The sequence below is a fragment of the Schistocerca cancellata genome, chromosome 1 (genome assembly GCF_023864275.1).
Source record: "Schistocerca cancellata isolate TAMUIC-IGC-003103 chromosome 1, iqSchCanc2.1, whole genome shotgun sequence".
NCBI lineage: Eukaryota > Metazoa > Arthropoda > Insecta > Orthoptera > Acrididae > Schistocerca > Schistocerca cancellata.
The window spans coordinates 935,487,182-935,509,151 of NC_064626.1; the positions used below are offsets into that span (position 1 = coordinate 935,487,182).

At 43.0% G+C, this 21,970-nt stretch overlaps 1 protein-coding gene across 1 annotated transcript in view; it reads left to right on the plus strand.

The window, feature by feature from the left end:
• The first annotated feature begins 9,235 nt into the window (after positions 1–9,235).
• The window catches only part of LOC126115533 (pneumococcal serine-rich repeat protein-like), a 543,274-nt gene continuing 530,539 nt past the window's right edge, over positions 9,236–21,970 (plus strand). Inside the window, exon 1 of the mRNA XM_049915031.1 lies at positions 9,236–10,367. Within this exon, the coding sequence (XP_049770988.1) occupies positions 9,787–10,367 (581 nt within the window). The 5' untranslated portion in view covers positions 9,236–9,786. The remainder of the gene's footprint in view (positions 10,368–21,970) is intronic.

Consider the following 21,970-nt stretch of genomic DNA (forward strand, 5'->3'; position numbering starts at 1 on the left):
AGATATTGCAGAAAACACTGCAAATTTAACGCAAAGTGTTTTAGTCTTGCGAGAAATTAATGCTCTTTCCAACTCTAAGACGAAACAAATCAGATAAACAGCCCAACGTTGATCTCGGCAACCAACATTCAGTTGAGTTATTCAATGGATTAATTAGGTTTCCAAGGACAGTCCTTGCGAATAAACGAAGAAATGTCCCATTGGTTCGTGGAGTTTAAACAGAAAGCTTCGTATTCCTTCCATGTCAAGATCGCTCTGAAGATTGACTATTGTTGCCTTCCTTGGACTGAAGCACTGTTGCGTACATCTAAAATCGAATCGAGTAAACGAGTTGCAATTTTGAACGGAGTTGTCCAGTTTTTGGCATCTTCTGCATTTATCAAATAATTCGCAATTGCGAATAAGGATACAATCAGCTGTAGAACGGAATGACGACTACGAAAATTTGTGCCTGGTCCGGACACGAACCCGGATTTCCCGCTTACCCTGAGCAGTCATCTTACCATTTTATTTTTTTTTTTTTTTGCATTTTGTTCGTTATTATTCGTTGTATTTGATCTTAGCGGAAGTCGCATGACATCGGTGAAGTTCGTTTGTTGATCCTTCCACTCAGTTTTTATTTATTACAGAGACCAACCAGCTCTCTCACCGAACACGCTGAGCTGCCGTGCCGGCTCCATTTGGCTATTCGTGCACGACTCGCAGCCCCACCCAAACTTCCATATATCGTCAACCATGGATGCATGCATGTCCAGAGGAACTTTGCATCGTAATCAGAATAACACAGGCATGCAGTATTGTATTCTGCAATAATGTACGGAAAATGAGTTATCGTGGGAAACAGATACCAATTTTAGATATGTTAAGTTTGTATTGTAACAAAGAATTTAAAAAAAAATACTTCGGCGTATGATCCATTTTTACTTCTGTGCTTGCTTGCCGCTTGAAGTCCGAGATGGGTTTATTCTCTGTTCAACGATTCTCTCGACGAGAACTACACGTGCTGTTTATGTGATCGAGGTGCGACAGATTAGCAGATTTATGCAATGGTGTCATTATGCAGTAGCTGAGAATGATAATCTAAAGCACAAGAACTGTCGTACATAGAACGGAATTCAGGCTCATTGCTCCACAGACAATTCCAACACGTCCTTCCGCTATTTCATTCTCGTGCGACCTAACCTGCACTAATTGTGATCTTCAGTGCGAAGATAGGTTTGCCGAACCTCTCCATGTTATAGTGGCCGGCACGAAAGTAGAGTCCTCAAGCTAACAGTGGCTGTGGGCTGTGAATAGCCCGCCTCTCGGCTTTGTTGCCATGCAGGTACCGTTAACGGTGCGGTAGCTCAGAGCAGCTGAAATCTCAGCGTTACCCTGTTATACTGAGTGTATTACTGTCCTTAGAAAGGTGCTCTGACGTGTGTTCGGTGGTGAACAACAACGCAGGAGCAACGGCCTAGTTGTAGTACTCCTCTGGTCGGTGTGCATAAAGGACAGAAAGACATTCTTAAACAATCGAAAATTATCATATCGAATGCACTCCGGTTTTTCACTGATCTGATTGACAATGAAGAAGCGAGGAATAACTTAAATTTTGCGCAAATTCATAAACTTACTGCTAAAGCGTGTGGTGTCTGTGTCTGTGTCCTTGGCAGAATCTCCAGACATGAATGAGTGTTTTGATTCTCCAAGAAAGGGATACGAACGTGAACGGAAATCAACCGACTTTGACGATTTTAACAGAGAGCTCATACGTAGAACTGTACTTGGATATTACGACAGAGGAGAGTATCCAAGGGCTAAAATAATACAGGCTGACCTCCGTGAAAAAATTAATTATTCCGGCTCAGAGGCCACCGTTCTTCGTCTTATTCGCTCCCTTGGTTTCCGATTCAAGGAAGTGTAATGACGGACGGAAATTCTTAATAGAACGCAGAGACATTGCAGTAGCAAGAGCGAAGTTTTAGCGTACAATGCTCTTCTTGCGTGCTGAAGACACCAGGCCTGTAGTGCACTTGGGTTTCACAGAACCACACCAGTAAGTATATATGGCACGACTCCAATGGAAACGGCGGTTTGAAAGTGCTTACTGGTAGAGGTGGCCGATTAATCATCGCCCACGCTAGTTCATTAACCACAGGCATGATCCCAGAGGCCAAACTTGTTTTTCGTGGTGGGAAAAGTTCTTGCTAATCCGATTACCATTCAGAAATGAATGGAGAAGTTTTTAAGAATTGGTTTATTCGACTGTTGTCTGCGCTGGAAGAAGGGTCAATTATCGTGATAGATAATGCCAGCTACCACTCCATTCAGATAGAAAAGCAGCCACGTTCAAACTGGGGCGAGGCAGATATTATGGAGGGGTTAAAGAGGAAGAATATTTCATTTTCAGTCGATGAAACGAAGGCTGAACTCCTGTCTAAGAAAGAAATTGTAGGTGCCAAAAAGACTTACGAATTAGACCAAGTGGCAAACGAAATGGGACACCAAGTGGTACGTCTACCACCGTATCACTGCCAATATAATCCCATTGAACTGATATGGGCCCAAGTAAAGCGAGAAGTAGCGAAAAGAAATACTACTTTCAAACTTGTTGATGTCGAGAAGCTAACACACGAAGCTCTTGACAGTGTTACTCAGCAGGACTGGGAAGGTGCGTAAAGCACACAGAAGCATTGCAAGAAACTGATTTCTTGAACCAGGGTTTAAGAGACACCATAGTGGAATCTATGATGATACAACTGGTTTAAACAAGCGACAGTGAATCTGAAGACACGGAGCCAGAAAATCCTTCAGTTTAGGTAAGTGCCATCTATGTAAAATGCTGACTTGATTTAAATGTTTGTCTATTCATTTCAGTTATAGAGGACATACTTGGAATGTTTTTCGCTTAAGTAGACGTCTGATAAATTTATCACAAGCGGTGGCGATTAGTTTACTCGACAGTAGCTGTCAATTAAAATAAAATTGCCAATTCTGCATTAATTAACAACAGTTTTTCCTAAAAACCTGTATCGAATGTCTTTACATTCGGATGTAATCTTACTGTATTCGGTTTACTTGTACGTTCGAAATTTAACTCCTTTTTTTCATAGAATGAGTTACTGGCTGTTTCGTAGTAATGGTAATGCAGTTCATACAATGACAAAACGTTGTGGTGCTTCTGTATCGACTGTATATATAAACAGTGCAGTAACATCAGAACAGTCCCGGCACCTATTCTGATTCTCCGAGAAGAGCATAGAAATCTATGATATTTGACGACTTTTACGAAAAGCTAGAACGTAGAATTGTATTACTTTTGTATGACAGAGGATAGTATCCGATGGCTAGAGAAATACAGGGTAATGACCGTGATAAAATTGATTATTCTTGCCAGTCACTTCAATGCACTGTCTTCTCCGCCCACTTGGTTTTTAATTCAGAAACTGTAATGATAGACGAAATTTGTAACACAAGACAGGGACATTGCAGTAGTAAAAACGAGGTTTTTGTGTACCAAGCACGTTTTGCGTGCTGAGAATAATAGGCTTACAACAAATTTAGATAAAACTTGGGTTTCACAAAATCTTGCGAACAAATATTTTGCTCGACTTTAGTGAAAATATTGGCTTCAAAATAACTGCAATCACTTTTGCGTAGCGTATATTGGCGTTTTGATTGATGGATGCAATGACGAAGGATTTGTATTAACAACCAGTAAAATATTTTCGGGAAGTAGGGAATAATCTCGGTCATATTAAAGCGAGCCGTCCAAACAAATCTCTTGGCGACGCCCTACAAGGACTCATGTGCGGAAGTAATTTACCTTTGTACGTGATACGATACAATAATGGCGTGTGAAATGGTACCAAAAATAATTTAGTATTTTCCTTAAAAACTTTCTCGCGGGAAGTTTCTTCGCAGTCCTATAGAACGAAAATTCATCAGCGGCTACATATTTCGTCCAGCAGTCGGCACAGTTTCCACCTCTTGTAATATTTTATTTTTTATATCAGAATACTTTTATGTTTCGGATATAAAAGACGCAGCATATGCATCTGTAAACTTTGAGGATGTTCATTTTTTTTCAGTCCAGTTACATTAGTGATTCTGTTACTACCACAGGTTGAAGTAAAAAATTATTTTCCTCCAAAATTTCTTGTAACGTTAGTTTTCATATTTTTCCCCTAGGAGTTAGTGAGAATTTTCTTTTGGAAAGAACTCCATCATATTCTAGACTAAAAATAGAGTTGCCCAATAGTTTTTTAAAATTTTTACGCAATTAGTTTCCTCCTTCTACCAGATTGCGCAACAAAAGAACCCGTCTTTTCGAATTTCTGAATCATCTTCTCCAGACCCACGGCAGTCATCGGACCAACGCCTTTTTTCAAACCCTTCAGTTTCCGGAACTTCTGCAGAGCGACGTGTGCTCAGTCATCATTCTTGTAATACACCTTTACGAGCAAAGCGCGATCCTGCATTGAGACAGTCATAGCGAACGTCGCGCCGGCCGGTGTGGCCGTGCGGTTCTAGGCGCTTCAGTCTGGAACCGCGTGACCGCTACAGTCGTAGGTTCGAATCATGCCTCGGGCATGTATGTGTGTGATGTCCTTAGGTTAGTTAGGTTTAAGTACTTCTACGTTCTAGGGGACTGATGAGCACAGATGTTAAGTCCCATAGTGCTCAGAGCCATTTGAACCATTTTGAACCGAACGTCGCAGACGCGAAAGAAGTAAGAGCCGTGTACCCTGCTTGTTTATACCAACTTCAGTGGGTTGTGCACATGACAGGCGTTTTCATTTACGTATTCTGACACATACAGCGCCATCTATTGATCGATTTTCACACCATTTTTTTTTCTTCTGCCATACATTTTCCCCCTTCTCCGATAATATTCCGTTGAAATTTGACGTCATTCTGACCAGTGTTGTTATTACAGCGTCTTGAAAGTTAACTGTAGTTATAATCAGCCTATATACAAGCAAATAATCATCCAGAATATTAAGCTAAATACCATGTGTATGATAAAATCGTACTCTGTGGACGACCTGTAGTGTTTTTTCTGTTGACTTCATGTAAAAATGTTTTTGTAACTACTTCGTTTTTGTACGAGTGCTACTTTCATTCTGTAATTTGCACAAAAATTGGGTTTAACGTTTAACACATGCGAGGTTCTGCACAAGCACACCAGAAGAAAAGCATAAGTAGATTAGAAGTTAGTTCCAAATTTATTTTTACAAGCTATATATGGGTCGATCATTGATTAAACATTGCTCTTGTTTCTTGTATAGTACGGTAAAGACAATAGAACAATACCCCCGTCACATATGGAAGGCATCACGAATAAATGGCACAGCACACGAAAAACGCACTTGAAAATAGGAATCATTTCCCGGAACCCATCGCGCAAAATAGAAATAGAAATAAAATCGTGACTTTTAGCAGTAAAAATTATTTTATAAACAACCCTATTGTATTTACAGTCACAGGCTTCCATCAACCAATTCCGATGGGTAAAATCAAATTATGCTCGTCTGATATAGAATAAGACAAAACTTCGTTGGAAAATGTATGATTTTTGAATGTTATTATTTGATCGCTGAATAGTGTTATTTGGACAGGTATGTCTTCTTGTAGAATAGTGAATCGTATATGTGAGAATCGTATGTTTTTCTGTAGTTGCCAAGCTCGTTTACTGTAGTTTATGCTATCTCCAAACGTGCAACTGAGTCTTATATATACTCAATTCTTTTCTCTTCTTTTCAAAAAATGGTTCAAATGGCTCTGAGCACTATGCGACTTAACATCTGAGGTCATCAGTCCCCTAGAACTTAGAACTACTTAAATCTAACTAACCTAAGGACATCACACACATCCATGCCCGACGCAGGATTCGAACCTGCGACCGTAGCAGTCGAACGATTCCGGACTGAAGCGTCTAGAACCGCTCGGCCACTGCGGCCGGCTCTTTTTTTTCCAATGGAGTGTTATCACCAGCCTGAAATTACGTTTATACACATTCATTGGTTAGTTCACATAATACCGGTACGCAATGTAGATTCGTTGGATCTTTTTCTTGAAAGCGGTTCGTGTGACTTAATAATTTGTGATAAAACCTGGAATTGACCTGAAATTCCCGTATATCCCGCAATTACTCAGGAAATTTCGCTGTTTTCTGCTTCAAAAAACATTCACTGTTTGACTAGCGCAAATTATCGATATGTTTGCACCGAGGCGCAAATTTAATAAACATTCCAACGTAAAATTCGTCATACATTACCTTGTACGGTGAAATTATTGTTTTTTTATGCTCATCAACTGTTGTACGTGTTAAGCCCAGTTTACACGACGACACTAGGCTGCAGGCAACTGCGCTACCGGCCACTGCGCATGCGCGCAGCGTCTCGTTGGTGAAACTAAACACTTTCGGCGTGTTCCAACTTTGCCGACAATAGCTGCGTGAGTTTTGAGGTTATGTGTGTTCGTAGAGTGTAAACAAACTGAAATATGAAGTGGGAAACGGAGAATAATGTTCGCTTTTGGATATCTATACTTTGCATACGTGTTTGTGGGATTTCAGTGATGCTGATTACAAAAATAAGCAACATATTGCTGCCGCTGAGATAATAACATAGATGGTTTGACAATATATGAGCTGCAGGGCAAAATTGATTGCGTTAGGAGCTGGTATACAACTGAATTAAAAAAAATACAAGCAAGTGTAATTCTAGCTGTGGCAATGCTCTCGTCTACAGGACCAAAATCCCATCGTTCCGAGTTGGCCAACTCTTTGTTAAGGAATATTGTTGACAGGAAGGAAGGCTATACCGAGTCAAGAAGCTGCATTCTTTAGTCAGTATTCATCTATTTAAAACGTCGCTGCACTGCTCCCCATTCACATATGTTAGAATTTTGAAATATTGCCACTGTACAGATCTATCTTCAAGAGAGTAGTTTGCAAACCATTCTCTTCTTAATGAGGCCTGCTTCGAATAATTATTGTTGCTAATGTTATAATTATTACTGTTAATGTTAATAATTATTGGTGTTAATGAAATAGCGTCATTATCAACTAAAACCGTATCTTATAGCATGCCGAGTGTTCTCGATTGTAATGTGCACGCGCATTACTGTACCTTTACACCTCATTGCATAATTAGCTCTATTTAGAAGAAACGTGAACAGTTCTTGTGGCATTCTAAGATAATTAAAAGAACTTCTTGGATCTTCCGTTATAAATTATTTCAGCAAGGATGCTGAGCAACCGAGCTGACGCCTTTACTTCATCCAGTCACTAATCGAAACACGTCTCTTATTTTTTTCTTATGCAGTGATTCCACGCAACAAGCTTTAATTCAAAATGGTTCAAATGGCTCTGAGCACTATGGGACTTAACTTCTGTGGTCATCAGTCCCCTAGAACTTAGAACTACTTAAACCTAACTAACCTAAGGACAGCACACACATCCATGCCCGAGGCAGGATTCGAACCTGCGACCGTAGCAGTCCCGCGGTTCCAGACAGCGCGCCTAGAACCACTAGACCACCGCTGCCGGCAAGCTTTAATTCCATCACTACTCGTGCGACGTGCCTCTGCCAAAACGTTTTTTTCAGACACAACTCTGGAACCCACAAAACGAGAAACTGAAGTGTATACTGATGCCGTGTCTACAGTCATATATGAAACCACTTGCGTGCAACTCATTCCACGCAACGAGTGGCGCAACCCAATGTCGTCGTGTAAACTAGGCTTTAGGTTGCAGCACGGCGTACTGCTCGTGCTATAGTAGACATATGCTCTGACAATGGGCAGTAGAGGCAAGGTGGTAAGGTTGAATGACAAAGAGAAGGAAAGGGACGTGGGTGGGCGGTGGAAAAACAAATGTTGACCTACCATCTCTCTCTCTCTCTCTCTCTCTCTCTCTCTCTCTCTCTTTCTGCCTGAAATATGATTCCACAACTAGACGAATTTGTAACGTTTATTTGTGCAACTGCAGTTTCGGCTACGGAATGTTATTCTGCTACGTAATTCCAGCTATTTGAAAATGGCCTACAGCCAAGACTGCAGTAACGCAAATAGAGGTTATAAATTCTGCTATTTGTGTAACTATGCTGTCATTTAGAAAATTCACAGGGCTGAGAACCCACAAGCAAAATATTAATGTATTTGTGTATTCAATGATTTTCCTAGAATTTAACTGGTTTTAGCAATGACACCCAACGGAAAGGTATTGAACGCAGAAATTATAGAAAATTGGTAAATGCAAACCCATCATTGTTTACGAGAATGACAGCCACTATTTCCAAAGCAGAAATCTAACGAATATTTGTGCAATAGTTTGCATGTATAATTAAATTTCAGTTCACTGTTGACGCTTTGGTGACTGAATTCATCTTGCAAGTTGTATAAGTTAATCGCCGTCTTTGCAAGCGTAATAAAATTTTTATTAAGACCAGACGCATTTCGTTTTATTTTAAAGTATCTTCAGTGGCCACTGTATCAATATCGTCTTTTTCCCTTACAATTTTGTTTGTTATGATTATTAACAGTACGCAAGCTTTATTTCTTACTGTAAACAGTTTTTATTCTTTTTGTTACTCGCAGTTTTGTTGTTGTTTATAGCATTCTTCTTCGTTTTCCACGTGTGTGTGTGTTGCGTTTTTGGATACAGCACTTTCACTGCGCTTGATAAATTCCCATTTCAGTGTTTATTATGTGCAGTTAATGTGCTTGATAAATTCACATTTCTATGTTTATTATGTGAATGAGATGTATGGAGAAACACAACACATACAGTGGAAGACGAACAAGAGTTGAATAAACAACAAAAAACCGTAAGTAACGAAAAGCATAAAAACTGTTTATTGTAATAACTAAAGCTTGCGAACTGTTTATAATCATAACAAGAAAAATTGTGAGAGAAGAAACCATATTAATCATCTTGTGGTGCAGTTCTTCTTGTTGTCTCCCTGATTGCTAGGAAAATGGGAACTTCTCATCCCAGAAACCATATTGTTACTGTGACCACTGAAGATACTTTAAAATAAAGCGAAACGCGTCTGGTCTTAACAAGAATTTTATTGCAGTTGCAAAAGACGGCAAATAACCTGTACAACTTGTATATGTGCAGCTGCGTAAAAAACGGGGCGAGAAACTAAGAAGACGTATTACATCTGTCATTTTCTCGACGACATAATCATGAACGTAACGGGCGAGAAACAAGGAAGACAACATATATAATTCGTATTGCATCTTTCATTTTCACGACGACATAATCATGAACGTAACTGACACCAAGAATGCCGGACAGCACACGGAAACAGAACTTGCCAAGTTACGCTGTAAACTGAGTTTGATATTTCCTTCTCGACGCTATGTAGGCGTTAGCGTGACTCATTCTTGCGTGAACGCCTACGTGACCGCGCCCGCCGGTTGTTGGAAGACCCGCCAGGGGGCAACAGAGTCGCGTGACGTCACGCGGTGCTCAGCAGTGCGTCGGCACAGCCGCCAGCGAGCGGCGCCAGTTGGCGCAGCTGCCGCCAGGAGGCAGGTCGTGTGCGTGACGTCACGCGGTGCTCAGCGCGGGTAGGACTGCACGCTGCCGTAGCCGCTCAGTCAGTTCCCGCTGCGACTGCGGCGCGTAGCGTGGAGGGTCCGCGCGCGTGACGTCACGGAGTGTCGCGTTCGGCGAGCGTTTCGCGATAAGGGACTCGCACGCGCACACACACATAGGCGGGCCAGTTAGGGCGCCGGCCGCCAGGGGGCAGCAGAGGAGAGCGCTGTTCGCGAGCCGGGCAGTAGTGCATGGCGGCGGCTGCCGGCGCGAGGGCGGCCGCTGCGTGTCGCAGTAGCTCGGCGAGTAGCAGCAGCGCGCGCGCAGCCATGCCGCAGTGCGCAGTGGCCACGTGCCGCAACTCGCACCGGAAGACGCGCGGCCGGCGCGTGCGCTACCACCGGTTCCCCGCGGAGGCGGAGGCGCGCGGCCGCTGGGTGGCTGCGTGCGGCCGCGGCCGCGACGGCACCTTCAACGCCAGCACGGCGCGCGTCTGCTCGCTGCACTTCTCCGCGCGCAGCTACGAGCGCGACGTGCAGCACGAGCTGCTGGGCCTGCCGCCGCGCTCCCGCCTGCGCCGCGGCGCCGTCCCCGACCGCGCCGTGCCGCACGCGCCGGACGACGCCGCCGCCGCCGAGGAAGACCTCGCCGCTGACGTCAGCTCCTCCGGCGGAGGCGGCGACGGTATCGACGTGCTGCTGGCTCTGGGGCTGACGCCGACGCCGCGCGCCGAGCGCGAGAGACGCCGCCGCCTGGAGGCGGCCGCGCAGTCCGCCGCCGATGACGCAGCTGCCGAGCCCGAGGCCGGGGGCGACGCCGCCACAGACCGACAGTAAGTGTGTTCGACTGTGTGCTAGCGTGCGCGCGCACTGCCCGTGTGAGCGACCCCTGCCGCCTAGCTGTAGAGACGGCGCATCGCCTGTTGCGAAACGCCCGGCTCCTCCTCATTGGTTCGACCGTCGGAAGGGGCCCGACGACGCTCGCATAACGTAGTTGTTGCCGTTGCATTTACGATATAGCCTCCGCTGTTGCAACCCAGCCGGCGTTGATGCAACACTCTGGTTCCTTAGACCACCTTGAGCTAAACAGTGCCATGTAAAATTTAAACTCTTTTCTCAGCAGTGCGTTGCGCCGGTTCCACTATATTTATGAATAATACACGTGGCCCAAAACAGCATGTCTGGCACAATATGTAGTTTTGTTCGCGGTTACTTTAAGTATGTGGCTATGCACCTACGATCAAGCGGCGGCCTGCGTGGTTTCGTGCTACACCTTAACAGTCGAGAGGTCACGGGTTCCTGCTTCACGTACGGCATGCGTGTGGTTTTTAAATATGTCTGTACTGGTTCCCTCCTGTCTGTACATTAAAGTATGGGCATAATTGTACGCTGGCCCCAAGTGAAATTTCATTTAAAATGTATGACGAGGAAAACAAATGTGGGCACTGCGTAATGAATGTACATTACGTGAGTGCGCAGAATTAAGATACCAAAGCCTTAGGTACTTCAGAGATTGCTGTAAGAGTGAATTTCCAACATATCTAACTTTAAAAACAATAATAGTAAAACAATAAAGCAAATGTGCTGATGAGGATAAAAAAGCGTAAAACTCAATTTCTTCGCATTTCTTGCGTGTTTCATTCCACTTCACGAAACGTTTCGGGCAACGTAAATCCTTATTTCAGGTGGTTGAGTTGGTCTGGTGGAGGTATGCCTTCTTGTAATAAAATTATAGTGCACCGAATTTGCTAGATGCGAGTGTCCAAGTACGGAAAGATAATACTCGTATATACAAATAATCCGCAACGTCCGAAGACGGAACAACGGGGTCTCGAGACGTGTCGTGAAGTGTAACAAAATTCGCGTAGGCTATGTGCATGTGTCTGCGTATATTTCCTGTAAATGTAGTGCAGTCAACATTGAACACACATTTATGGATATAATCATGGAGGTTAAGAACCTTCCACAATTATATAAGCTGCTAGTTATGTAAGTTCAAAGAAATTCCCGCCCAGTTGTTCAGTGGTGTAAAAAGTAAAATTCGTAACGCAAGTGGAAGACAGCAAAAACAGCTCGAAAGATCATATCGATTCGAAATTCCTGCCAGTCTCTCTCGTTAATCATCATTCCGTGTCTCTGTAACAATCTTAAATAGTTTCGTTACAGGGATGCAGTTTTAAGGAATTATTTTTACAGCCGTTTTCATATTTCCGGATGTGTAATAGCTGTAGAATTGATTCGCATGTCAGTAAATACACTCTTCCGTACACATAGAAACCACAAATTTCAAATATCCTGCCAGGATTTTATTCAGCAATTATTTGTTTACTGGTTTACACTGTCAGCTATAAATGTTATTAATTTAAACACGTGAGTGCCAACAGGAATTCCATTGTTTAAGTGCATTGCCGAATTCGTTTAGCTATGTACGTTTGTACCGAATGCTTAAGGCGGCATTAGCAATATCATTTTGGCTACTGGATACATGATTAGACGCTTTAGTAGGGTAAGATGTGCAAAGACACGGCAAGTTTTGTTTGTTCGCGGTAGTGCAGTCTTTCTGTAACTGCCGCCGTGTCACTCGAACATCGGCCTCCAGACACTGAATTCAAAGCTAGTTAACTATTTCATTGTAGCAACAAAATGAAGAGTGAAGGCAATTGAATTCTGGGGTTGAACTGTTGGCGACAATGTCATTGTTGCCAGTTGTATTTAAATGCCTGCATTGTTGCAGACGTTCTGGTCGCGTAGTAATAAAACTTATCCCTAGAGCAAACGTTGACGTATTTTACTCAACCAAAGATATCTTTGTATGTGTCTTTATACCGCGACATTTCGCTTCCTACAGGCATTTTCGCCCAAGGGTTTGACCCGTGGATATCCACGTTTGCAGACTACGTTTAGTCAGGAATTAGCGATCAGATCTTTTAAAATTATGGACTTCACGAAGCATAAAATTGTAAGCCTTTGGTTGCTTGAAAAATTCATCACAACTATCGTCATCCGTATCTTTCGTTTACGTTGAGGCTACCTACCCAAGATGATTGAAGTGAAGTGAAAATATCATGCAGGCTGTCGCGCGTCGAGTCTGCGTGTGTTCATTGGTATGATGTTGGGAAGCTGAGGCTTGAGAAAGAAATGCTTGTTGGGACACTTGTGTTGTCTATACAAAACCGCGAAGAGCGGGATTTAGTCGAGATTGTTTTAATGGTGGCCAATAGACGTAAAGTATGTAAGACAGGCAATGTGAATGGAAATAGGCGTAGTCACCTCTCAACAGAGCAACGAAATGCTTAAAAAAATTGAACCGCCAAACCTTAGAGTAAGGCGTCTCATACATCACAAAAATGTACTTTGACAGTTTTAAGATCCAGTTGAATCGGAGAACTCCCGTTAGCGCCCTTCTTGCCTCCATCCATAAGAAACGTGACGGTAAACTGCTGTAGTTTCCTTCATGCAGAAGCATACAAGCAGTCGTCTGTGCCAGTGGAAATGGGAACAAGCCTAAACGCATAACACTATTGGCAGCTACTTCGTAGAGATTGCAAGTGTTTAGATGCAACACACACACAACACAACACGCTTTTCCGGAAAGTTTTCTCATAATTTTTAATGCCGCCCAATAGTTCAGTGGACGTAGTTGCTAAGGAAGATGCGTATAAGAAGAATGGTTTCCAATGATTTATTGGTCACTTTGTTCTAGGAAGCTATGCAATAGCTGATGACTCATTCCGTTTCAGAGAGCTGCGAGGTACTGATTTTAGTCTTCCTCTTGGCACAGGAAGAGGTGACGGTGTTTGGAGAAACTGGACAGTGGAAGTGATTAGTCGCCACTATTTGATGCAAACTGATTTCTTATCCTACAGTTTCTAACGACGTGAAAAGATTTAGTTTGAAAACGTTTGAGGACAAAAGGAAGCCCATTTCGTGGACCTACCGGAAGGCACACAGTGATTGCAAGTTCTACACGGTGCGGATAGTAATGAACTTCTTGATTTTACTAATACTGAACAATACGGTCAGGAAAACTGACAACGGCCTGGAGAGCGGTGTGCTGCCACAAGACAGGAGTAACTGTTGTCGATGCGGTTCTGTCTCTTATAATATTCGGGTTGATTGATAATGCGTAGAACGTAGAACTTTCGCCAACGGTAGCTGAGACTCGCGAAAATAAACAGAGAAGGCTCTGTGGCTGTAACTTCCATTTTGCTTAGCTGCAAATGGTGGAAGTCCTTGCCCTTAACACAGTATCATCGGAATGGTCATCTGTGGCTTCAATGCAAGCACTAAGTCATTGGTTCTCATTTTGTCAAACAGTCAACCATGTCATACAAGCGGAGTAGTTTTAACAATCGAGGGCGACGATCACGTCGTTCAGAAAGTCTTACAAAGGTGTTTTCGTATGAGGCCGATTGAAACGTAACAGCTTATACAGAGATCATTCTCACTGTTAAAATGCTCGTCAGCATGCACAAGACAGTTGCCGATAATAGCTATAACCACAGGTTGCAAAGGAATCTGTGACATTCTCAAACAGTTTGATGCTCAGAAAATAATAAAAACTGCCAAACAGGCAGTTGTAGACGAAGCAAGAGCATACCTGCGCCTGTTACAGCCGGTGCAAATGTCATTGGACTCAACAGAGATGCGGAATTGGGTCCTGCTAAGCTCAAGTAAAAACATGAAACATTCATTTGACTCGTCGAATAAGAAATGGTTCAAATGGCTCTGAGCACTATGGAACTTAACGTCTGTGGTCATCAGTCCCCTAGAACTTAGAACTACTTAAACCTAACTAATCTTAGGACATCACACACATCCATGCCCGAGGCAGGATTCGAACCTGCGACCGTAGCGGTCGCGCGGCTCCAGACTAAGCACCTAGAACCGCTCGGCCACACCGGCCGTCGTCGGATAAGAACTGTGTCGTGGGAACATGACTATGAGCTGAGTAGAGTCCAAAACAGAACATAGCACAACTACAAGCGCATAGCTTCCGCAATAGAAGGCAGGCGATAACAGACCCTTCCATTTCTTGTGGTGTTTCCCATGCGTTACTATGGACCCCCGCCTGCAGCTTCGCGGCATCTTGTACGCATCACAGTTGGCGCCATCGCTATACCCGGAATTGCCAACATTCTAGCGCTTACCACATCAACAGACGGCTGATGTTCCCTGCTTTGATTTTGCTAAAAATGCTACGCATGCTCGCAGGTCCCCTTCTGACAGCTGACATCACGAGCGCGAGTGTAGTTTGAATTGTTGCCAGCCCGAGTCGTGCGATGCCTAATCGGAAGTATTTTGCGTTAGCATTGACATTGTCATGGTCGCAGGGGCTGGATGAGATGTGACGTGACGTTTGAAACCAGAAAGGCCGGCCCACGATTTAAACATTACTTTCATAAATTGAATTATGATAGACTGCAGTTACGGGGGGAGAGGGGGGGCAGTGTTGCCAGTTTGCAGCCAGCCACGCTTCACAAGGTTCTGCTCGTACCTACACAAATGCAATACAGCCAGCATGTGGAGCCCGAGAAAGAACTAAGATTGGCTGGTTGACGGCCCGTACCACTCGACGCGTTGAAGTTATTTTAATGGAAACACAGTGGTTGCTATTCCTCGAGAGCGGTGTGTTCCTAGTAGCGTTGCTTGAAACACAGGGCCCGCTAAATACCATCAGTTATCTGCAGTAAGCAACAATTGCTGCTGAAGGCTTTCTCGATAATGTCCCACCTCGATCTGCATCTTGCTATTCTTGCTCAGAGCTTCCCCGTCAGAAGTGCACGAATCCAGAAAGGTATCCGTTGGAAAGCAAGAAATAACCACTTATTTGAATAGAGAGCGCTGTGCACTGTGGTCTTATTTCTTTGGATATTGAAGGTTTATCCACTAACTCACTGAATTAGTTGCCCAACAGTCTCACCTTTATTATTTAAAGAACGGTATCATTTATACCACGCAGATATTTTAAATTAATACAACAAACCGCGTTACCAGCTCATTTCAAACGTCTGCCCTTGAAGTGGAAACATTCTCGTAAGTAGTATAAAACAGAAATCACAAACCATACAGAGTTTGGAATAGCATTTCTATTTCATACTACTTACGAAAATGATGGGTTCACGTCTATTGCGCATATACGAATGAGCAAACACTTGAAACTAGTCCCTTGTTTCTCTAAAATTTCTCATCTAGTTCAGTGTCCTCTTTTTCGCGGATATGGCAATTTTTTTTACAATTTTGTCATACCGGGTGATCAAAAAGTCAGTATAAATTTGAAAACTGAATAAATCACGGAATAATGGAGACGGAGAGCTACAAATTGACACACATGCTTGGAATGACATGGGGTTTTGTTAGAACCAAAAAAAATACAAAAGTTAAAAAAATGTCTGACAGATGGCGCTTCATCTGATCAGAATAGCAATAATTAGCATAACAAAGTAAGACAAAGCAAAGATGATGTTCCTTACAGGCTGCTCAATATTTCCACCATCACTCCTTAACAATAGCTGTAGTCGAGGAATAATGTTGTGAATAGCACTGTAAAGCATGTCCGGAGTTATGGTGATGCATTGGCGTCGGATATTGTCTTTCAGCATCCCTAGAGATGTCGGTCGATCACGATACACTTGCGACTTCAGGTATCCCCAAAGCCAATAACCGCACGGACTGAGGTCTGGGGACCTGGGAGGCCAAGCATGACGAAAGTGGCGGCTGAGCATACGATCATCACCAAACGACGCGCGCAAGAGATCGGTCGGACATTGTGTGAACTTTTTTTTGTTCTAATAAAACCCCATGTCATTCCAAGCATGTGTGTCAATTTTTACCTCTCTATCTACATTATTCCGTAGTTTATTAAGTTTTCAAATTTATACTGAATTTTTGAGCTCTCGGTATATAGACATGGTTGGAGATCGTAGTTGTTACATAAAATAAATCGTTGATGGTGTACAGTGACGAACCACAAAGTGGTTTCGGGTTACTTTATTAAAAAAGTACCGTTACCGCATTAGAAATTTTTACAGTTCATCATCAGATGGTTTTTTTTTCACACTTAGTATCGATTATACATTGGTGTCCTGGGAGTTGCTGTGAAATGTCCATCTGTATTAGCAGTTTTCTTGCAATGAAATACATTCTCAAGGATGCTTGTATTTTCATAGTTACAAACGTTGCGCTGCATAGTAAACCATTTTCGTTCGGTCACAGAACAAATTTTCAATGTGCAAAACCTGCTGTGCGCATTGAAAATTCATTTCGTGGCCTAACGAAAGTGGTTGGGGTTTCATTACATATCGTACCACACATTAAAAGGCGGCCTTATCTGATGGAGACGCAACGGCCTTGCGATGTTGAATACATGCCGGCTAGATAGATCAGCGTGTACACTCAGGTGACTGCCCATTCTCTGTAAAAAAGAAACGGAGGTAAGTTCTTGGCATTCGAGAGATGTCTTGTGAAAGCGACACACAACGGCTAAGGAAAAACGACGAAAAAACACATACGAGGCATGTTCAGAAGGTTAAGTGTACTAGATATTTGTTTTTGGATAGTGTATTCGAAAAAGATTAGAGGATATTGTTGATACCCTTGTTCACTACTTTTCCACAAACTGATGAGCCCATCCACTGCATGTAATTGGCGGTCGTCGTCGAACTCTCCAGCGAGTTCCTTCCCCCACTTCAGAATGTCTTTCTGCATCTTCTCGCCGGATGGAAATTCCATTTCACTCGTGTGTCTTCAGGGAGGGGAAAAGATCATAACCAGAGAGCACCAAGTCGGTGGAGGAGGGGGGGAGGGGTGTCTGAACATCCCAACCAAATGAGTCAAAGAGCACCTTGGTGGGTAAGGCTGCGAAAAAAAGGGCGTTATCGTGCAACAAAAAGCGTACTCCTCTCGTCAGCATACCTCCAGATTTTTGTTTTGAATGCTTCTTTTGAATTTTTTAGGATTTCACAATATCGTTGTGCATTGGTGTCGCTCCTGGAGATTGAAATACGACCAAAAATATGCGTTTTCGGCCCAAACACACTGAGGCAATTATTTTTTTGTCCGAAATTGTGATTTTTAATTTTAATCATATGGGGGATTGGTGTGACATAATTGTCTTTTTGTGTCAGGCGTGCAGTGAGCCACCTCTTTCACTCCACACACAACAGAACTCAGAAAATCCTCACCTTCCAAATCAAGTCGTCAAGAATCTCACGAGCGCTATTCATCAGATTTTTCTTGTGTTGCTCTATCACCTGTTCTGTGACCCATCTCGCGCACAGTTTCAGGTATCCCAACGTTTCTGTGAGTGTCTGTTATAGGAGAGTTTTGGTAATATCGTAGAAATTTAATCCACTGTTAATCGGCGGTCTGCACAAAATTTCCTCGATGATTTTGCACAACATCATCGGTCGCAACGGAAGGTCTTCCACTCTCCTGTTCGCCAAGGACATTTTTTTCCTTTCTCCACTAAATTCCGTACACCACTTGCACACACTCGTTCTGTTCAGGATACCTTCACCATAAACCGTTTAGATTCGCAAAATAGTTTCGGTAGGTGTAACGTGAATTGACCTGCTACCGTATTCCTGCGATGTTCGCTCTGGTCAGAGGATCCCCCTCCACTGCTAAGTGTTACCAACTGTCAAAAAACCACAGCCCGTTATGATCACAGTAGACTTACTTTCTGAACATGCTTCGTAGAAAGAAAGACATACACGAGTTCTCGCCCAATCACGGAAATTGAACAACGTCGGGCCCGGTTAGTACCTGGATAGATAACCGCCAGAGAACACCGGGTGCCTTTGGCTCAGGAATACGCAAGTCGCCGATGTTGCGTCCGACTGAAAGACTTGCGCCAGGCCGTTGTTCCATACGACATTTTCATCTAACTTCGGCGAGAGCTGGCAGGTGGAATATGAGTGAAGACGAAATTGTCTGGCACGGATCACTTCCGTTTGATTTGAGTATGAGAAAGAGGGAGGCGAAATGATACTGGGATCAAGAGAACCGTTGCTTGGATAATCAGCGTGGGAGAATGTCGTGTTTTATTTCTTTCGCATCGTTTTTGGTTCTGCTACTTACTGAATGAAGGAACTGTATTGTGTGCACATGTGCGGGACTGCAGCTCCGTATAGGGCGAGTCCTGGCTCAGCGCATACGTGCATATAAATTAGTTTGCTGCTCTAACCGGTACTGTAAGGTAGGGGAAGGGAGATGATGATGAGCAGAAAATGTTCTGTCGGAAACGGTATTATTAAAGGCAGAGGACTGGCGCACTGTGCAAGTAATGCCTGGGGATTTGTTGAAGAAACCACCAGTAGGGCTAGCGCTTGAAGATGATCGAGACAGAGCGGACCTTGTACTGAACCAAACTGCGCCGTAAATCTGTTCGCGGCGGACTTTGGTTCTAGCGGACAGTAAATGTACCATTCGCCTGGCTTTGAAGAGTCGGCGCACGCTCCGATCACTACGTTTTGCTTCCAGCGGTGTACCCCGTGAGGCGTGAAAGACGTCCGCACAGTATGCGCAACACGTACTGCTCTCGAGCACGCATGTCCCCGTTTTATTGTCTCACGCGTATCGGCCGCGAAACGCCCGCCGCAGATGGGGCTGTCCTTGTGCCGGTGACTGCGCAATCTGTTATTTGGCCTTCAACTTCGCGCTGTTTTTAAACAGGTGCCTGGAGTGTAGCCTACTCTACAAGCATCCAGCGGGAATGCACCTTGTGAAAGCATTTCATTCCGCTGTACAAGTAGAGCAAGCGGGAGGGATACGAATTCTACACCATCCGCATTTACGCGATTACTCTGCAAGTCTGTTTGACACAGGATTTGTAGAACCACATTCGGACTACTTCGACCGTTCCACTCTCGACGAGCATGTGTTAAAAACGAAGAAATCTTCCCGTGCGAGCTCGAATTTTTTTATTTTATTGCGATTACTGCCTATGTAGGTGGGAGGCAACAAAATATTTCAGCGCAGAAGCTTGTGATTGAAATTCCATGAAAAGATTTCGCCGGCCGTTGTGGCCGTGCGGTTCTAGGCGCTTCAGTCTGGAACCGCGTGACCGCTACGGTCGCAGGTTCGAATCCTGCCTCGGGCGTGGATGTGTGTGATGTCCTTAGGTTGGTTAGTCTTAAGCAGTTCTAAGTTCTAGGGGACTGATGACCACAGAAGTTAAGTCCGATAGTGCTCAGAGCCATTTGAACCATTTTTTGAAAAGATTTCGCTTTTGTTTGAATGATTGCCACCCCAACTTGCTTATCATATCCGTGATACTCTTTCCAATATTTTGCGATCATAGAAAAGTAGCTGCCCTTCTTCGAACGTTTCCGGGGTGCTCCGTCAGTCATATCCAGATAGGGCATTATCACATAAATCTTGCAGATACTGCCCAAGAAAACATTGCCTACTTGTACTTTCCATACTGCTTCAGTCATAAAACCAATATGTGTCGCAACTGCTTGAAAATATGATTGGTGTAACCTAAAAAGTAATCACATAATGAAAAATCATTCTATCCCATTGTTTCATTAGAAAAGTATTTCACATTATTATTCTAACATTAGGAGAACTACTTTTGTTTTGGAATGAATAGTTAAAAACTGCAACAATTGAATTTTTAACCAATAATTGACTCCGGGTACAACACAGTAGAAGAGCTCAGAACTCCATACTCAATGAACGCAGGACTTAAAATAGTGTTCTCAGATTTGATTTGTTTGCTAGGGAAATCCAGTGTAGCCAACTTCTAGCAATTTAGTGGTGACATGGCCGTCATGAATTAGCAACTCCAGTATTTCTTTTACAATAACGTTGTTTTCACACTTCCCATTATTTCTACAAACTGATTCTTTTTGTGTGTCACAATGGAATGTTTATCATAATAATGTAAATTTTTCAAAGGTTTCTGTACGGGGGCAATACTTTAAAATTATAATGTCCATGCATGGATTTTTTTTAAAGAAATTGTTTACAATTTTTCTGAGATGTAGGTGATGGATATTGACTGCAAGAAGCACAAATATAAAAATATAAGCCTTCCTATTGAATTTAAAAAATTCAAGCTTCCACTGCAAAAACTGTAGGAACTATTGCATTTTTAAATTATAAAGGATCTCGTCTATGAAAGCCTGAATTCCTGAGTCTATGCAACTTCTTTTTATTATAAGTGGAAAAAGTAATCGTCCTGCAACTTTTACATTTTGGAAATGTGAATATATCTAGGTAAACTTACACTAACCAAAATTTCAAAGGATTTGCGTGACGATGGGTGTCATTACCTAAAATTTCTGGATGATTTGACGTGGAATGACCCTCTGGTCAAAACATCATACCGCATAGTAATATTCCAGTAAGAGGATGGACTTGAGAGAGCACGTGTTCCCGTGATATCTCGGACACTTTTTTTTCCCCTTGAATCCGCGGGATTTTATGAAGCTGAATGACGTAAAGACTCACCCTGCGTTCGCATGGTACTGCAGGCAGGTTGAGGGTCAGGCACACACGGCTAGATGGGGGCAGGTACCAGCCCTTCCTGCAGGCAGGTAGCTGCGGGTTTCCCGGTTCTGCTATTGTGCGTCGTTCAGCTGCCTCCGACCTGCAGGCGGTCTCCGCCAGAGGCAGAGTATAATACAGGCAAACGCTGCCATGCCAGTGAAGCGAGTTGAAACAAACCGTCCGTCGTATTTTATCTAGTCAAAACACACACTGTAGCAACGATATATTATCTTCTTATTAACGTTTGCAGCTCACAAGGCAGCTCTTCTATCTGTTCTTGAATATTGTTCATCAATGTGTAATCCTTACCAAGTAGGAAGTCCGCCCCAGTAGCTGAGTGGTCAGCGTGACAGACCGTCAATCCTAAGGACCCGGCCAACTACTCATTATTATTATTATTAGATATTTTTTTAATGATTTCCTTTACTCTTTGCCTATAAAATTCTATTGATTACTCACACTATCCTTTCTGCTTCTCTTATGTAATATGACAAAATTTTCTCTCTTCTTCAATTTAGGTATATTCTGTAGTATATGTAAAAATAGTTTCTTCCACTTCTGATCCACCTATCATGGTGACGTTTCCCTCATACTGTCCCATTTAACAGTGTAACTAGAGGAAGAGATCAAACCAGAATACACAATGTGCCCGTGGCATCACAAGTGCATCACATACAGAAACATAAACTCAAAATCAATGCATCGATGCCAAATATAAACTGTTATGCCTGTCCTGCAGTGTCTACCCCTTAAAAAAAAAAGACGACAAATGGCCATGTAAAAGGGTTAAGGAACAACAATAAGACAAAAACGAAAAAAATATAAAAACGAAAACATATAAAATGACAGTAATATTAACCAACACTAGGAATATAATAGATTAATAGAATAAAATGTCTTTTTTTAAATGTATCGTTGTTAATATACTTAAATAAAT